We start from the raw sequence: 17,342 nt of genomic DNA, 5'->3' as shown, positions 1-17,342 counted from the left end.
CACACACACACACACACACACACACACACACACACACACACACACACATATTAGGCATATATGTGTGTGTGTGTATATATATATATATATATATATATATATATATATATATATATATATATATATATATATATATATATATATATATACTGTATATGCCAAATATGCCAAAAAAAGCAATGTATGTGTGTGTGTTTGTGTGTATAGTTTTCTATAAAGGTGAGCCTATGGAGATTTCATTGTAGTGTTCCACTGTATCTCAGTGATGTTGACAAAATGCCTGGGGTGTCCTCAGCAGAGACTGGGCCACTGTGTTATGATTTAATTGAGTGTGGACTTGCACCTTTTTAGTCTTTACATGGTTAAGATTTTTTCTTCAAATGAGTGTGGATTTCCTTTTCAATCTTTCATATCTTTAGTCAGTTCCTCTGACTTGTTGGCCCTCCACGGTTATCACCAAACAACAAAGGTTTCGGGGAAAGATGACTGTAAATCAATTAGTGATTTTAACATTTTTTTCCAACATGCAAAAGAAGATATTTAGGTTATTTTCAACAGGCCTAAAGATTCATACATGTTTACAAATGTTAAATATACACCCAGTTTTTATTGGTTCCCATTGGTCGAAGGGTCTCATTTATCAACCATTCATCTGCAAGTTGTGCATGTGTATGCAAAGAATTTGATTTATGTAGCATAACATGATGTTAGAATATTTACATACAATCCTGATAATGTGTGTGCTAAGAACCCTAAATCTATTACAAATTGCTCAAATGTCACTTACTGCCATTATCTTTGCCTATTTGACAAATTAGACAACTGTGTTGCAGACAGGTGACACAAATTTGTAACTTAGGAGCACCTGTGATTAATACTAATTTACATGTGACCATTGGTGCATCTTATGCACAGTGTAGGCTTTAATAAATGATACACATGGAAAATGAAGTTTCCCTGTTTTAACACTAATTTTATGACAGGCTTGTTGATTAGTTTTCTGAATTGTATAAATTGATCAATTTACAGTATATTCAAAAATTAATATTGAGAAAAAGTTTCTAATTGATATCTTGGTGCAGACAAGCAACTACAACACTGTAAAAGAGATTTATTTTCCCAATTTTTGTATAAGGCATTAAATTATAACCAATATTTTAAGTAAATAATAATTTTCTCTTTTAAGGTAAGCAACCTAATTGCATCAGAGATCCTGCATTGTGAAGATGTTAACACACGGGTGGCTGTGATGGAGAAGTGGGTAGCAGTAGCTGATATCTGTCGATGTCTCCATAACTATAATGCTGTGCTAGAGATAACCTCATCCCTTAACCGCAGTGCCATTTTCCGCCTCAAGAAGACCTGGCTCAAAGTTTCCAAACAGGTAAGGCAACTGATAGTGCCCGTTATATACAGCATGACAATTTACATACGCATATAATATTATGATTTATATTAATCATAACAATTATAATAATAACCATCAATAACAACTACATAATAATAATTATTAGTAGTATAATTATTATTGTTTTGTATTATTATTAATGTTGTTGTTTTATTTAAAACTTTAATTTTAAACATTTTTATTTTTATTTCTATTTTTTTTTTTTGCAAAAGTTAAGTGTTTCTGTCAAGAACCAGTGAGTTAAACTTGTCAATACATACTTTACTGGGTGAAACTGGATTGTGGGTTATTTGAGAATTTGCCAACCCCAATGCTCCATCCAAGTTCCCCACATACTGCCAGTGCCCAACAAAAATAAACAAGTCAGTGGGTTACTGTCAGGGAACCACTGGCCACGTTATCCCCTGACACACCACATGCTCTCAGTAATTCCCCATCATCATAAGTACCTACACGTTGTGCTAATTCCCACGCCATGCATTTTAAGCTATACCAAAGTCACTGTCCGTTCTACAGTTTAAGCTGGGGGACACTTATGGACTAAACTGGGATTTGCTTCCTATCAGATTATATACCTTTCCTAAGGATTACTCTACTTCCACGGACTCGGCCTTTCCAAACGGATTACTCTGGTTCCACCGACTTTACCTTCCCTAAGGATTACCGTTATTTCGGTTTACTTTATATGTTTGTTGAGACATTCTGTTTCCTCCTGGTTTTGACTATTAAAACCTAATTTGTTGTACTTTGGTTTCTGGCTGGTTCCTCGAGCCTAACAGAAGAACGGACCTAACACAGAAACACGATACGGAGTAGGAAACAGCTCTACTTTGTGATGGATTCACAGCCAGGTGCAGCTTCAGATTTCATCAAGGAGCTCATCGTTGCTCTCCGGGATGCGTTTGCGGCGGCCACCGCCAGCCGGGCTTCACCACCACCCTCCAGCAGCCCGATGGCTCTTCTGGCCACCTTCTCCGGGGACGCAGCCAAATGTCATGGTTTCCTCCTACAGGTATCGCTCTACATAGAGATGCAAACACACAAGTTTCTTTCTGAGTGTGCGAAGATAGCATTCCTCATCTCCCTGCTCTCCGGGAGGGCAATGGCCTGGGCAAAAGCGTTTCCTACGTTGCATTCACAAACCACTTTATGGAAGTGTTTTGCATGGGCACCGGAGCATTCTCTATGGCGGATCAGCTCCTTAACCTTCACCAGGGGGCAGACAACATCATGGATTTCAGCCTTCATTCTCGTACTCTGGTGGCCACCAGTGGCTGAAATGAGGCGGCGCTCCTGGGAGCCTACCGGCTGTGTTTTCCTCAGGAAATCCGACAGGCGATGGCGATCTACGAATATACTTTGGGACTGGAAGCATTCATCCAGCAATTGAGATGCATCTCACAACACCTTACCGCCTGTCGAACCCCAGAACCAGACTTGGTCTAAGCTTCCACCACCGCTTCAACTCCAGAGCCCGAACCCATGCAGGTGGGATCTCAACAGCTATCCAAACAAGAGAGAGAACCTCGCCTAGCGGCACGCCTCTGCCGCTAGGAGAGAGAACCTCGCCTAGCGGCAGAGGCGTGCCTCTACTGTAGTATTCAGGGACACCGCATTGCTAAATGTTCAGCTCGACCTCCATGCCCAGCGGTGAGTACGGTAAATATCCCCACCGACATCTCTCACTGTAACAAACTCACTGACCCCGTACTGTAAGAAAGACAGACAAGCAATAGTTCACCAAGCAGAGCCATCTTTATTTACTTTCGTTTTCACCCTGGCGCTTTCCTTTCCAGTATTCACGCCAGGACTCACCCACACACGTGAAGGAGCTGCAACGGTTTCTGCCCCACTCACCTGCCACCCCCGGAAAAAAAGGCCAAAATGCGTTCCTGGACCTTGGAGGCAGAAGAGGCTTTCAAGGAACTGCGAAGGAGGTTCTGCGTCGCTTCCCTCCTACATCACCTGGATCCCCAAATCCCGTTTGTGGATGCGTCATCCACCGGCGTAGGGGCGGCCCTCTCCCAGCAGTCAGGAGACCTGTCTCGGCTCTGCCGATTCACCTACTTCTCGAGGAAGCTCTTCCCGGCGAACAAAACTACGATATCGGGAATCAGGAACTCCTAGCCATTAAGCTGGCACTAGAAGAATGGAGACACTGGCTCGAGGGGGCAATGCATCCATTTACGGTCATCACTGACCACAAGAACCTTCAGTACCTCCGCAAAGCAAAAAGACTAAAACCCTAGACAGGCACGGTGGGCCATGTTCTTTACCCGGTTCCACTTAACCATCACCTACCAGCCGGGTTCGAAGAACGGGAAGGCAGACGCTCTCTCACGTATGCACGGCCCGGATAAGATTTTGGGGGCATAAAATGAATTAAATCCAAGATGCACATATAAACTCAATATAGAACACAAAAGTGTACTTGTAGTGTGAGCCAGCATGCAGTGGTCAGCATGACTGGGATACTCTATTACAGCTGTACAACTCTGAGAAAACAAACATTTTAATCTACAGTGCATTTAATCAACAATATTCACAGCACTTCCCTATTTCAACATTTTATGTTACAGCCTCGTTCCAAAATAGATTAAATTCATTATTTTCCTTTTTTAAGTCTTTTTGAGTATGATGCTACAATCATGGTAGTTTCTCCAATTATTTTTTGCAGGTTGGATGAGGAGAATCAGAGCACAGCCATTTTCAGACCTCTCCAGTGATGTTTAATCGGATTCAAGTCTGGGCTTTGGCTGGGCCACTTAAGGACATTCTTTGTTAACTTGGCTCTGTTCAGGGGTTTTGTCCTGTTGGAAGATGAACCAGTACCCCAGTCTGAGGTCCTTAGCACTCTGGAGCAGGTTTTCATCAAGGATGTCTCGATCCTGACTAGTCTCCCAGTTCCGGCCACTGAAAAACATCACCACAGTAGGATGGTGCCACCACCATGCTTCACTGTAGGAATAGTATTGGCAAGGTAATGAATAATGCTTGTTTTCCTCCAGACATGACGTTTGGCATTCAAGTCATGGTATGAGAGTCCTTCAGGTGCCTTTTGTCAAACCCCAGACAGGCTATCATGTGCCTTTTACTGGGGAGTGGCTTCCATTTGGCCACTCCACCATTAAGGCCTGATTAGTGGAGTGCAGCAGAGATGTTTTTTTCTTCTGGTAGGTTCTCCTCTCTCCACAGAGAAATGCTGCAGCTTATTCAGAGTGACCATTTTAGGAAGAATCCTGGTGGTTCCCCACTTCTTACATTTACAGCTGATGGAGGCCACTGTGCTCATAGGGACCATTAATGCTCTACCCTTCCCCAGATTTATGCCTTCAAATAAATGAAAAAATGTAGTGTCAGGGATTCACCTGCCACACCCCCTCGGTAACTGTCATGCTGCCTTCGCTATGTCGTGCCGGCTTTGATTCCCGACAGCTGTGACACGTTAAGGATACGACTATGTAAACTCGCGTTCTCGAGTTACAGGCTGTCGGTTCTTGAAGGTCATGCTGGTGATCCCGTGGATCCTAGACCGCCAGCATTCTCACTGGTTCTGTCTCCTAACTCCATCTTCGTGTGGATTACTCTTTGCCGTTGGTTTTTTACTTTCGTTTCTGGATTTTGCTTTTCTTTGTGGATTACTCCTGTGAAGCTTATTTATAAAGTTTTTTTTTTGCTTGAGGCCATTCACATGTATCAAGTTGTTAAAATGTAAGTTAAGTCCTGTACAATTTTAACCACTTTCATGAAACAAAAAACAAATCCTCTGTTTGCTTTGCTGCAAGATGGGGCATTTTCTTAGTGCATCTTTCACAGAAAAGGTGGGGCTTCTAGAGATTTACATTTAATTTAATCGATGCATGTTTTATAGGTAGTTATGTACGTGTTATAGGTAGTAGTGTGTGTCAGGGTGCGCGTGAAACAGGAGAAGGGGGCTGGAGTACAGCTCGCTCGGGTTTTAATGTCAGGAGTGAGGGAGAGAGATACACACAAGCGCACACACACACACACACACACACACATACACGCACACGGCAGTCCTTCGATTGAGAAAGTCCGAGGTGCGCTTGGGGAGAAGCGTAGCTAATCCCAGATGCACGGGGAGGAGAAGCGCAGCCAGTACAGGATTGTGGAGTCCGAATGGAATGGATCGCATAGAGTCCTGTGTGAAACCCTGAACACGTAAACATACAGCAGTACGTAAAGTCCAACACATACAATACGAACAAAGGAGTGATTGTGAGTGAGGAGCTTTTGTAGAAACGTGATGCGTGATTAAGCCTGGAGCCCCAGAGAGAGCGGAGGCATGAGTAAACATGAGCCCCAGGTGTTCGTGGTTAAGCCTAGCTTTCTGAGAACTGACAGTGTGAGAGTATTGTGGATGGTTTTATCCTACGTTGGTGTATGATTTTCATATGATTTTACATTTTACAATAAATGCAACAAGTGATCTATGGTTGTAACTGGTAAATCGGAGTGAAGGGGTATAGGGACCTTTTAATGGGGATAGAAAAATAGGGAACAGGTGTAGGTGATTAGTAGGAGGAGAACAGGTGTAGTTGATTAGTAGTAGGGAGAGACTGAGTGACAGTGTGAGCCTTGGAGGGAGGCATGGCTGGTGGTTCTCCTCCAGGGCAGCTCCTGATGCCCCAATCCCACCTTTGCCAGGTGGGCCAGGGCACGCAGAGTAAGGACTCGCAACTCATCCAGGCTAGGTACTCTGGAGCAGACTCCCAAGCAGTGTGGCACCCTCGTAAAGGCTCGGAAGTGGAGCAACGGCATTGTCGGGGCTCGGGGGCGGAGTGACGGCCTTGTTGGTGATCGGGGGTGAGCCGGTCTCCTCAGGGCTTGGGGGCAAAGCAACTGCCTCCTCTGGGCTCGGGGGTGGAGCAACTGCCTCCCTTGGGCTTGGGGTGGATCGAAGATCTCAACGGGGCTTGGGGGTGGAGCAACGGCCTCCTCGGGGGTGGAGCAACTGCCTCTTCGGGGCTTGACGGCGGAGCGACATGTCGCAGGAAGCCAGAAGTGCCATTGGGCTCTAGGAGGCGAGCAGTGCTAGCATGAGCTGGAGCAGGTGCGAATGCCTCCCGGAGTGGGCGACGAGTACCTCGAATGGACACCTTCTGTCATGGATAGACCAGGAGTCAGAAACCGGGAGTAAAACATTACTTCGTCTTATAATTGTCTTAATATACACACACGAGAGAGGTAACTGGAGCAAATGGTAAACTTAACTGAATGCTTCCTTAGAAGCGTAGCCAGGAGCATGGAAGCATGAAAGCACAGGGAGCATAGAAGCACAGGGAACCAGAGAGGTAGAAAGTCCAGGTGATCTATGGTCGTAACTGGTAGATCGGACTGTGAGTGAAGGGGAATAGGGACCTTATAAAGGGGACAGGTAAATGTGGAACAGGTGTAGGTGATTAGTAGCAGGGAGAGGCTGAGTGAGAGTATAAGCCTTGGAGGGAGGCATGGCTGGTGGTCCATGCTTCAAAATGGGAGCCACATATTCAGGAACTCAGACCAAATGATTGTTTTCCACAGATCTGATGCTATTTCTTGTGTTTCTTGGCCCAAGCAAGTCTTTTCTGGTTGTTGTTTTTTTGAAGTGAGATTTTTTAAAGCATTTTGACCATGAAGGCCTGACTCATGTCTCCTTTTGAACAGTGAATGCTAAAATGTCTGTCACTTGAACTGCGAGAAACATTTATGTGGCTTTTAATTCGAGGTGCTGGGAGTCTAATAAATGTATCCCCTGCAGCAGAGGTAGCGCTTAGTCTTTCTTTTCTGTGACAGTGTTAATGAAATCCTGGTTCCTCATAGTGACAGCATTTGGGGATACATTACAGATGCTTTATTCATTTGTTTGACTGACATTTAATTCTTAAAGTAATGATTGACTGTCCTTTCTCTTTTTCTTGCCATCATATGCATTTGCACATTAGTTGTAATAGCACCAATATGGCTGTAGCGAATTTAGCTCGCAAAGAAAAGGAAATATTTATAAGTAATTATAACGGGTTATAGTTACTCCTAAATATTCAAATCAAGTTAAATTGTCGGTAATTGAATTAACGTTACACTTATTTAGTCTGTTCGTCCGGTGATTCTATAAAAGAGGTATCTCGCCGGCCGAGAAAGACGCAACCCCCCCTTAACTTCTAATCGTACAATTAATAGAGCATGTAGTTTAGATCGAATGTTGCAAGAACCTTAAAATGTTAGCGGCATTCAGAGACAGTCACTTATGAAAAATATGGCATTTAATGAATGAGACAGACACAACATAAAACTAACTACACAAACAAACAAAAAAAAATAAAGAAAATAAAAATGAAAATAAAAATAAACAAAAAGATAAAAATAGAAAAAGGAGGAAGAGAAAGGAAAAGAAGAAAGTAGAGAAAGAATGGAAAGGAATGGCAAGCTTAATCTTCAAAATTAAAATACAGCCTAAACAAGACTCATCAAGGATTCAAATTCACCTTAATATTAAGGGGCTCAAACTTAAACATGCATCTAAATTGGTTGGTAAAACGACTACTTGCATTGGCTTCTTTGCTCAAGAGTCTGGATGCGGTAAACAAAGGAATCTTTCAAGAGTCAATTAGGAGGAAGTCAGATCTTCTTTCACGTTCTCCTGAAGACCAGAGCAGGTGTTGTTCTTGAAGATAAAGCTTGCTGGAAGATCTCAAAAAGGATTTGTAATCTTGTCTCGAAAAGTCGCTGCTGGGTTGTTCTAAGCATCCGACTCTCCGGGCCCCTGGGCCTTCGGGCCCCGGGCGTCCAAGCCTTTCCCTCGAGCGAGCGAGTTGACTTGACCTGGCTGACTGACTGACTAGTTGGGTTCAAGATGTTTTAAAGGTCCTGAACCCCACCCATCTTTGGGGGAATGGCCAATGCTATGGCCTGAAATTTTGGATGGAGAAACTCCCTTTGTTCGTGCGTTTGTGGGCATGGTTTCCGGGTTATACTTGCTTTGGAGAACTTAAAGTTTTATCCAAAGTATATTATGACAGTATGGTACATTTCATGATCAAATAAAATGCACCATTGTTTGCAAAATAAGGAACAGATAATTTTGGTTATCATTTTGATATTATACATGGAAAGCAAGGACTGCATTAACACAGGTACATTACATACCAGTTACATTACATACTATTAAAATACCAGTATTTAAGGTATAACTTTGTTAATACAATGTCATATTCAGGTATATACAATGCACCCTTGTTAGGAAAGAAAAAATAAAGAGAAGATAATTTTAAATCAACTTTGAAATCAAAAGAATAGACAATATTACAACAGAGGTATATTACTAAACCTTTTAGAGTGTAACTATTATTGAGGTAAAGTTAAACATTTGCTTTATTTATAGGAGAAGATACAAACAAGATGTATGTTTGTGTCATGTGAAGTGGGACATTCTATTTATTATTTAATTAATAAAAGAATGCTCCCTTTTGGTGTGTGTGTCTGTATATGTGTGTGTGTGTGTGTGTGTCACAAACAGACGTACTGGGCCCGAGTTCTGAGAGTGATTTGTTTTCTGGTTTGAGGGTCCCTGTGAATTCAACCAGAGAGGCCAGGGGGTTATCTGGCTTTTGGGTTGGTGTATGTACAGTGAGGAAAATAAGCATTTGAACACCCTGCTATTTTGCAAGTTCTCCCACTTAAAAATCATGAAGGGGTTTAAAATTTTCATCGTAGGTGCATGTCCACTGTGAGAGACATAATCTAAAAAAAAAATCCAGAAATCACAATATATGATCTTTAAACTATTTATTTGTATGATACAGCTGCAAATAAGTATTTGAACACCTGTCTATCAGCTAGAATTCTGACCCTCAAAGACCTGTTAGTCTGCCTTTAAAATGTCCACCTCCACTACATTTATTATCCTAAATTAGATGCATCTGTTTGAGGTTGTTAGATGCATAAAGACACCTGTCCACCCCATACAATCAGTAAGAATCCAACTACTAACATGGCCAAGACCAAAGAGCTGTCCAAAGACACCAGAGACAAAATTGTACACCTCCACAAGGCTGGAAAGGGCTACGGGGAAATTGCCAAGCAGCTTGGTAAAAACAGGTCCACTGTTGGAGCAATCATTAGAAAATGGAAGAAGCTAAACATGACTGGCAATCTCCCTCGGACTGGGGCTCCATGCAAGATCTCACCTCGTGGGGTCTCAATGATCCTAAGGAATCTTATTTACAACTGGCAGTGTAATAAATAAGTGTATGAGGTTATACAGAAGGTGTAGTTATATGTACATATAACTGAATAAGGGTATATATAGTGTGGTTTTTATATAAGTATGATACAGTATGAAGTGGTATGACAGATATAGCTGTACAAAAAAAAATTCATTATGAATATATACATCTATATATATATATATATATATATATATATATATATATATATATATATATATATATATATATATATATATACACACAGAATAAACAGAATAAATATGGATGGACATACAGAAGTGTAATGATGTTTTTGGGTGGTGCAAGGATGCATGATTTTAAAGTGGTGCAAAATAGTGCAAAACACCGAAGAAAAGTGACAGTGCAGTGGTGATTGTTAACACCATATCAGCTGTTCAGTGCAGAAACAGCCACGGGAAATAAGCCATTTTTCAGTCTATTTGTTCTGGCTCTGAGACAATGGTAGCGTCTGCCCGATGGGAGAAGTGTAAACAGTCTGTGGTTGGGGTGAGAGGGATCTTTGATGATGCCCCTCGCCCTTTGCAAACAGCGTTTTTTGAAAATGTTCTCCAAGGTGGGTAGTTCAATACCGATGATTTGTTGGGCGGTTTTTACCACCCTTCGAAGGGCTTTACGGTCTGAAGCTGTGCAGCTGCTGTACCACACTGAGATGCAGTTTGTGAGGATACTCTAAATGGTACAGCGGTAAAAGTTCTCCAGTATCCTGTAGCACAGACGGGACTTTTTAAGTGTCCTCAGAAAATATAGGTGCTGTTGTGCCTTTCTGATCAGGATGGAAGAGTTCAGAGACCATGTGAGTTCCTCAGAGATGTGTATTCCAAGAAACTTGAAGCTGGGCACACGCTCAACAGCAGTTCTGTTGATGTGAATTGGAGGATGAGTGTGATTGCCAGCACATCTGAAATCCACAATGACCTCCTAGGTCTTTTTCATGTTAAGTTCCAGGTTATTGTCCTCACACCATGCTACTAGGTGCTGCATCTCCTCCCTGTAAGCCATCTCGTTGTTACCTTCAATCAGGCCTACCACTGTGGTGTCGTCTGCAAACTTTATAATGCTGTTTGAGGTATGGACATGTATGCAGTCATGGGTGAAAGGGAGTATAGTAGTGGAGACAATAAACATCCCTGAGGAACCCCAGTGCTGATGGTGAGACTAAAGGAGGTGACAGTGTTCAGACGAACAGACTGTGATCTGTTCGTAAGGAAGTCCAGAGTCCAATTGCAGAGTTGTGTGCTGATGCCAAGTTGTTCCAGCTTCAGGGTTAGCTTGGAAGGGCCAACTGTATTAAAAGCTTAGCTGAAATCAACAAACAGCATCCTGGCAAAGGTGTCAGGGTTATCCAAGTGAGTCAGGGCAGAATGAAGTACAGTGGAAATGGCGTCCTTAGTTGATCTATTTGAGCGATAGGCAAATTGGTAAGGGTCCAGGCTGGGTGGCAGACAGGCTTTAAGGTGGGTGAGGACCAGTCTTTCGAAGTACTTAGCGATGACAGGTGTGAGTGCGACGGGACAAAAGTCAGCCAGTTTTGTTGCAGTGGAGTGCTTTGGCACCAGCACAATGGTAGCAGACTTGAAGCAGGTGGGGACGATTGCCTGGGCCAAGGACAGATTAAAGATGTCCTTGAAGACCTCGGCCAGTTGCTCCACGCATGCTCTGAGTACACGACCAGGGATGCCATCAGGGCCAGCTGCTTTCCTTGCATTCACCCTTCCCAGGTTGGAACTTCAGAGTTGGAGAGTGTAAGTGGCTGCTCACCTGGTAACGGCTCTGTTTTGAGCAAGGGCTCCAGGTTCCCTGTTTTCAAAACGAGCGTAGAAGAGGTTGAGCTCTATGGGACCAGTCATGAAACAAACTGTATCAGATTAGTACAGAATTGACTTGTTACTTGTTATATCATTAAGATTTTTAAATAATAGACTACATGTATGAAACCTGTAATGTATGTTTTAATCCATTCCTTAGACCAAAACAGTGATTGACAAGCTGCAGAAGTTGGTCTCATCTGAGGGAAGGTTCAAGAACCTGAGAGAAGCTTTAAAAAAGTAAACTTGATATTACTTATCTTGTGTTATTTGTGACTAAATATGTACATTGTTTACATTATCTAATAAAGTACTTATTTCCCTGTCAGTTGTGACCCTCCATGTGTACCATATTTGGGGATGTACCTCACAGACCTGGCATTCATTGAGGAGGGTACACCAAACTACACAGAAGACAACCTGGTTAACTTTTCCAAGATGAGAATGGTAAACATGTGCTGTTTTAGCTGTCATGTAATTTCAAGCAAATCCAGTAATAAATATTAGTTATATAATAATACAAACAAACCATAAAAATATATAGTTTGAAAGGACTGTGTTAGGAAAGAAAAGGAAAGAAAAACAAGATGACAAACCATTTAGTTTTAGTTTTCTTGAAAATCACCCTGAGCAAAACTACTTGTATTAATAGTTTTGTGGATTAGAATCAGTCACCAGTCTGTTTATTAATTTATGATTACAATGTCTGCATTTGTTTAGAGGAGGACAATACCACAATTTATCACTTGTTGATGCACTGATTTAAATCATGCTGATTTTTGTTCCTTTCTAGATCTCCCATATCATCAGAGAAATACGGCAATTTCAGCAAACGGCATACAAGATTGATCACCAATTTAAGGTATTTAAAATCATAAACATGGTTGAGTAGCTGAGCAATTGTGGAGCAAAAGATGGACTAATCAGTAATTGTATACCTAGAAAATGTTCATTTATGTTAAGATTCCAGTTTTTGTGTTGCATAAGTAAAGGTCAAGATGCATAATTTTGGATATGATTTTACCATTTTTTGTTTGGGACATCAGACACTAATCACATAGACCTTAACAAATTTAAACATAGATTATATCACACTTAATTAATGCTATAGGCTACTACAGAAATAATATTGTGTATCTCTATAGTAGGTACTTAAGAGTTAATAACACATACAAATGGCATTTATTTTATTTTTAACCATATATTCCTTGAAAAAACTAAAAAACAAAACAAAACAAAAAAAAACCCCAGTGTTCCCCTATTACCATAGTGCTGGATAAACAACATAGAACTACATGAAACAGGACAGAACTAACTACAACTACACAGGATGCAAGTAAAAAGTAAAAATTCCTAAAACAGGACAGTAAGCACAGTATAGGACAATGCACTGTCAATGAGTACACAGTTCTAGTGTAGGTAAAGTGGATAATGTATCAGGTTGTACAATAAAATTTTTATAATTAATAATAGATTCTGTCTACAATCTCCATGAAGGAGCCATAAATGTTCAGTACAAAGTGGAGGTCTGTGCTTTTTTGACATCAACAACAATCTCTTTCTTTTCTTCAGGCTTTAACTGGAATTGTTTTGTTTGTTTTTCCTTGTTTTCTAGGCATCCCTGTATTTGCTAGACAGTAGCAATGTGATGGATGAAGAAAGCATGTATGAAGCCTCACTCAGAATTGAGCCCAAAGTGCCAAACTGAGAGGGAAGGCATCTGTAAACTTAAATGGTTGTATAGCCCATCATCTATTAATTCACAGTATTCTTAGATTATATATTTTGTGTTATTGTTCCTGTAAGTTTTTAATTCTATAAGTTAGTAAAGCACAAAAGCAGTTTCAGATTATAGAGGAGTTACAGATATAATGGTATTTCCCTTTATAACAGCACTTTCCACATCCCAGTAGCAAAAAGAAACAAATATATGTGTATGCTCTCAGATAAATATCTATTGTTAAATGCTTTTTGAGTCTCTTTACTGATTATGGTCAAACATAAAAAATTCCCACATCACCCTTTTGTTTCAAGTAATTATCGAATATGTAATTCTCTGATGGATTTAACAGCAAGTATTTTTTTTTACTGAAAATGTATAGCTACACTATATAATAATGAAAAACTACTGTACCGGACATTTGTACATAGGTGATATTCCAAGGCACCAATAAACATATATCAGGTGTAACAATATATACATTATACAACATATGATTTATTATATATTGCAACTCCCAAAATATATTTCACGTTGTAGTCAATACTTGGAACACTCAGTTTAGTTCATTAGTGACAATTAGCTCTATTTTCAATGCTAATGTGAGCATAATTGCTTATTAATGCTTGTGTGTTGCTTTTTTAAAAAATATATTAAATTGTAAAAGGGTGAAATATTTTTTTTTCCTGTTATAGCTGGTGTGAAACAATTTAACTAAATAATATTTGTGTACAAGTCTAATTGTCCTACACTATGAAACAATTTGTTTTACATAAAAATTACTTTGAAAAATTATAAGCAACGATTACTTTTGGCAAAGAAATATTTTTCAAATCAAACATGAATAATTGTTGTGGTTATCATACATAATGATCATACATAATCAAATATTAACCCTGACCCTTTAGTTCCTTTGATAAAAACACAAAATCCTAATTTGCAATGTTTAAACATAGTTAATATACAAAGAACCACACCATAGGACTATGCTTAAAATTGTAATATTTAATCCACTGCACCCCTAAAATTCAAAATGGATATACGGTGCAGTTGAAGGTTTAGTGTGTGTATTACTTTATCATTTCTCAAACATATAAATACAAAATTAAAATAATGACTTTATTCCACTTCAGTATTCTATCAACTTGCAAGTACATACCATTAATATTTGTCCCAGTTCTGTTACACATCTGTCAAAAATGGTTGGATTATTTGAAGAAAATTATTTCCTAATTTCCTATTTTTATGTATTTTGTCTATCATAATTATACACCTGAACAACTTTATTGTATTATATTTACATTCACATTCACCTGTTGGCCTCTTTATCCAATGGTATCTGTACTATGTTTGTACAAAACTAATATAAAAGATGGTAGATCAGTCCTTGTGAATAAATTTGGGAAAAGAATGAAAGAAGGTCCTCTTAAATGTCCAATTAGCTTTGCTAGATATGAGGAGTTTGCAGGCTATTGGATATAGCCCCTCATGAGATCTAACATCAAATGCCACCTGGAGATAGGTGATAGGGGATTGGGGCTCCCATTCTGACTGGAATAGCAACCCACCCATTGTCCTCCCCTTTGGAAGCCACTCAGCTGCCCTTCTTTTCTGACAACCTTGTGCTATATACTTGCCCTGCTGAAGAGGTCATGCCTTATATTTTCAGAGACTGCACATGTACAGATCTTGGTCTTGTTGTGGTGGTCACTCCACATCTACTTTCTCCATCTTGGATGTTGCTATGTTTCCTGGCTTCACATTGTTCCACTTCCTTGCTCTGCTGATTGTGTTACACGCCCATCTCCTTCAAGTGTACATCAATCATGCTATGTGGAGGATATCACTCCTCTCTTTCAACATTTCAGTTTTGCCAAAGCTGTTGCTCCCACAGAACCACAAGGAGCAGTGGATATCACTTCACTTCTTATCACTGCTTAGGGCTGCCTGTGAAGATGACTTTGTGGGTGGTGGGTGTTATCCCAAAGACATAAGACATAGACTACACTTAATCATTTTATGTTTTTCTTTGTTATTTCGAATCATTTTGTGTCATGTTTATTCTGCTTCTGCTTGTAAATTTGCACTTTATTTAAAATTATCCACACTTGCATCCATTTCCAGCTTCTTAATACATCTGTAGCTCCCCGGTTCCCAAAATGATTGAGACCTAAAGAAAGCTTCATACATAGATAAACAGTAATGAGTAATTGTTACAAATATTTTAATGTTATAAAAGCAATACTTAATACATTATATTTGTTATTATTAATAATAATTATAGTTAAAGATTCCCCCTTGCCCCTTTTACTGCAGCAACTAGCATGTGCCTATGCTTATTGCTAGCTGCCATGAACCATGGGCTGGCTCATAGCATGATTTTTTATTTCAACATTTCTTGTTTATGTAACCATACATTATTTATTTGGTTTGTATTGCGCGTGTTTCTGTTTTCATTCATGAAATATCTTCTCCTCTGTCTCATCATGAGTTTACTTTTCACGATATTCCTTTCACAGTTTTCTGTTCAATGCACAGTTCAATGCTGTTTTACCAAGCCATGCATTTTCTTACCTTGCCTAGTTGTGTTGTTTTTATAAATGCCCGACCCTTGTTTTTATAAAAGCCTGTCCCATGTATTTGACTCCCTCTTACCCTGCAGTTGTATCTGCTTTGTGCTATTGTGCTTTTAGCATGTTACACTTTCAGGAATAATAAAAAACTAATTCTACCTTCTTTTTTCTAAGCATTATTAGATTAAAGATTAAAATGAAGTAATAAACATTTATGTTTGGGGTATATTTTAAATTCAGCTCTTTATATACTTTTTGTCATACAGTGTACGTAACCAAAACATGCCCATGCATCCTCACCATGGGAATGTGTGGATTTACTATGGAGAGGTGAAGGCAGGACAAACCCACACTACTTCCACATGGGTTTAAGCGGTTTCTGTAGACAAGTGGCAGGCCGTGCATTTGGTACCTGGGCCTTCAGTGGGGACTTACCCGACTTAATCCACCTTTTAATATCCACCTTTTAATATAAATGCCCGACCCTTGTTTTTATAAAAGCCTGTCCCATGTATTTGACTCCCTCTTACCCTGCAATTGTATCTGCTTTGTGCTATTGTGCTTTTAGCATGTTACACTTTCAGGAATAATAAAAAACTAATTCTACCTTCTTTTTTCTAAGCATTATTAGATTAAAGATTAAAATGAAGTAATAAACATTTATGTTTGGGGTATATTTTAAATTCAGCTCTTTATATACTTTTTGTCATACAGTGTACGTAACCAAAACATGCCCATGCATCCTCACCATGGGAATGTGTGGATTTACTATGGAGAGGTGAAGGCAGGACAAACCCACACTACTTCCACATGGGTTTAAGCGGTTTCTGTAGACAAGTGGCAGGCCGTGCATTTGGTACCTGGGCCTTCAGTGGGGACTTACCTGACTTAATCCACCTTTTAATACCACCACTATCACATTGCAACTATAGAAACCATCAATACTATACAAAAAACACAATATAACAACGCAGGGCATTACAGAGAGAGAGACATTTCTCATATGGAGGGTGAATACCATTTTACTAAAGCAAGAAACTCAGTTCAGACTCCAAACCTCTACACTACAACTCCAACTGTGCCACATTATCTGGAGCAGTTTAAAATAAATATTTGTCTAATAACATACAAATTTAAATAAAATACAACCTACTCACCAGAGATGCATACTCGTTATTTACAGCGCTCCTCAGAGGCTGTAATCCAGTGGTACCGCTCATATTGCTCTGGAAATGGTGGACAAACCCTTTCCCGTGCTAATGTGGCAAGTGTAATGGTGTCACACTAGTTTATTGGAGTTACAATTGATCAGTGGCATGAAGGTGTGAGTTTTCTTTCTTTATTTTGAAATTTATATTGGCGATTACATAAATGATGCATGGTCATGTGGTCACAGGTAGAATACTCTCACGTGTACGCGCGAAGGTTCCGTGCGCCCTCTCTCTTTTGCCGAATGTGATAGCGATTAGAGGCACGGCTAGACCAGAGATTCGCCATTTATTATCTGATGGTGTCTGTTTCAATACAGTGGTAAAAGGACACAGAAGCTGGAAGTAAATCATACGACAATTGTACCAATGTGTGGAG

At 40.0% G+C, this 17,342-nt stretch overlaps 1 protein-coding gene across 6 annotated transcripts in view; it reads left to right on the top strand.

Annotated features, from left to right (window-relative positions):
• The window catches only part of rasgrf1 (Ras protein specific guanine nucleotide releasing factor 1), a 188,324-nt gene extending 174,666 nt beyond the window's left edge, over window positions 1-13,658 (top strand). For 3 of the 6 annotated variants that reach the window (XM_083552609.1, XM_083552605.1, XM_083552610.1), the window contains 5 exons: window positions 1,187-1,384; window positions 11,623-11,702; window positions 11,792-11,909; window positions 12,256-12,324; window positions 13,078-13,658. In XM_083552609.1, coding sequence (XP_083408735.1) covers window positions 1,187-1,384; window positions 11,623-11,702; window positions 11,792-11,909; window positions 12,256-12,324; window positions 13,078-13,170 — 558 coding nt within the window. In that variant the 3' untranslated portion in view covers window positions 13,171-13,658. Of the gene's footprint in view, window positions 1-1,186; window positions 1,385-1,924; window positions 2,924-11,622; window positions 11,703-11,791; window positions 11,910-12,255; window positions 12,325-13,077 lie in introns of those variants that run through there. The other 3 variants (XM_083552606.1, XM_083552608.1, XM_083552607.1) reach the window with 3 other exon arrangements.
• Window positions 13,659-17,342: the final 3,684 nt, after the last annotated feature.

This window comes from Silurus aristotelis (assembly GCF_946808225.1).
Source record: "Silurus aristotelis genome assembly, chromosome: 10".
Classification (NCBI taxonomy): Eukaryota; Metazoa; Chordata; class Actinopteri; order Siluriformes; family Siluridae; genus Silurus; species Silurus aristotelis.
This window is presented reverse-complemented; position numbering and strand designations above follow the sequence as displayed.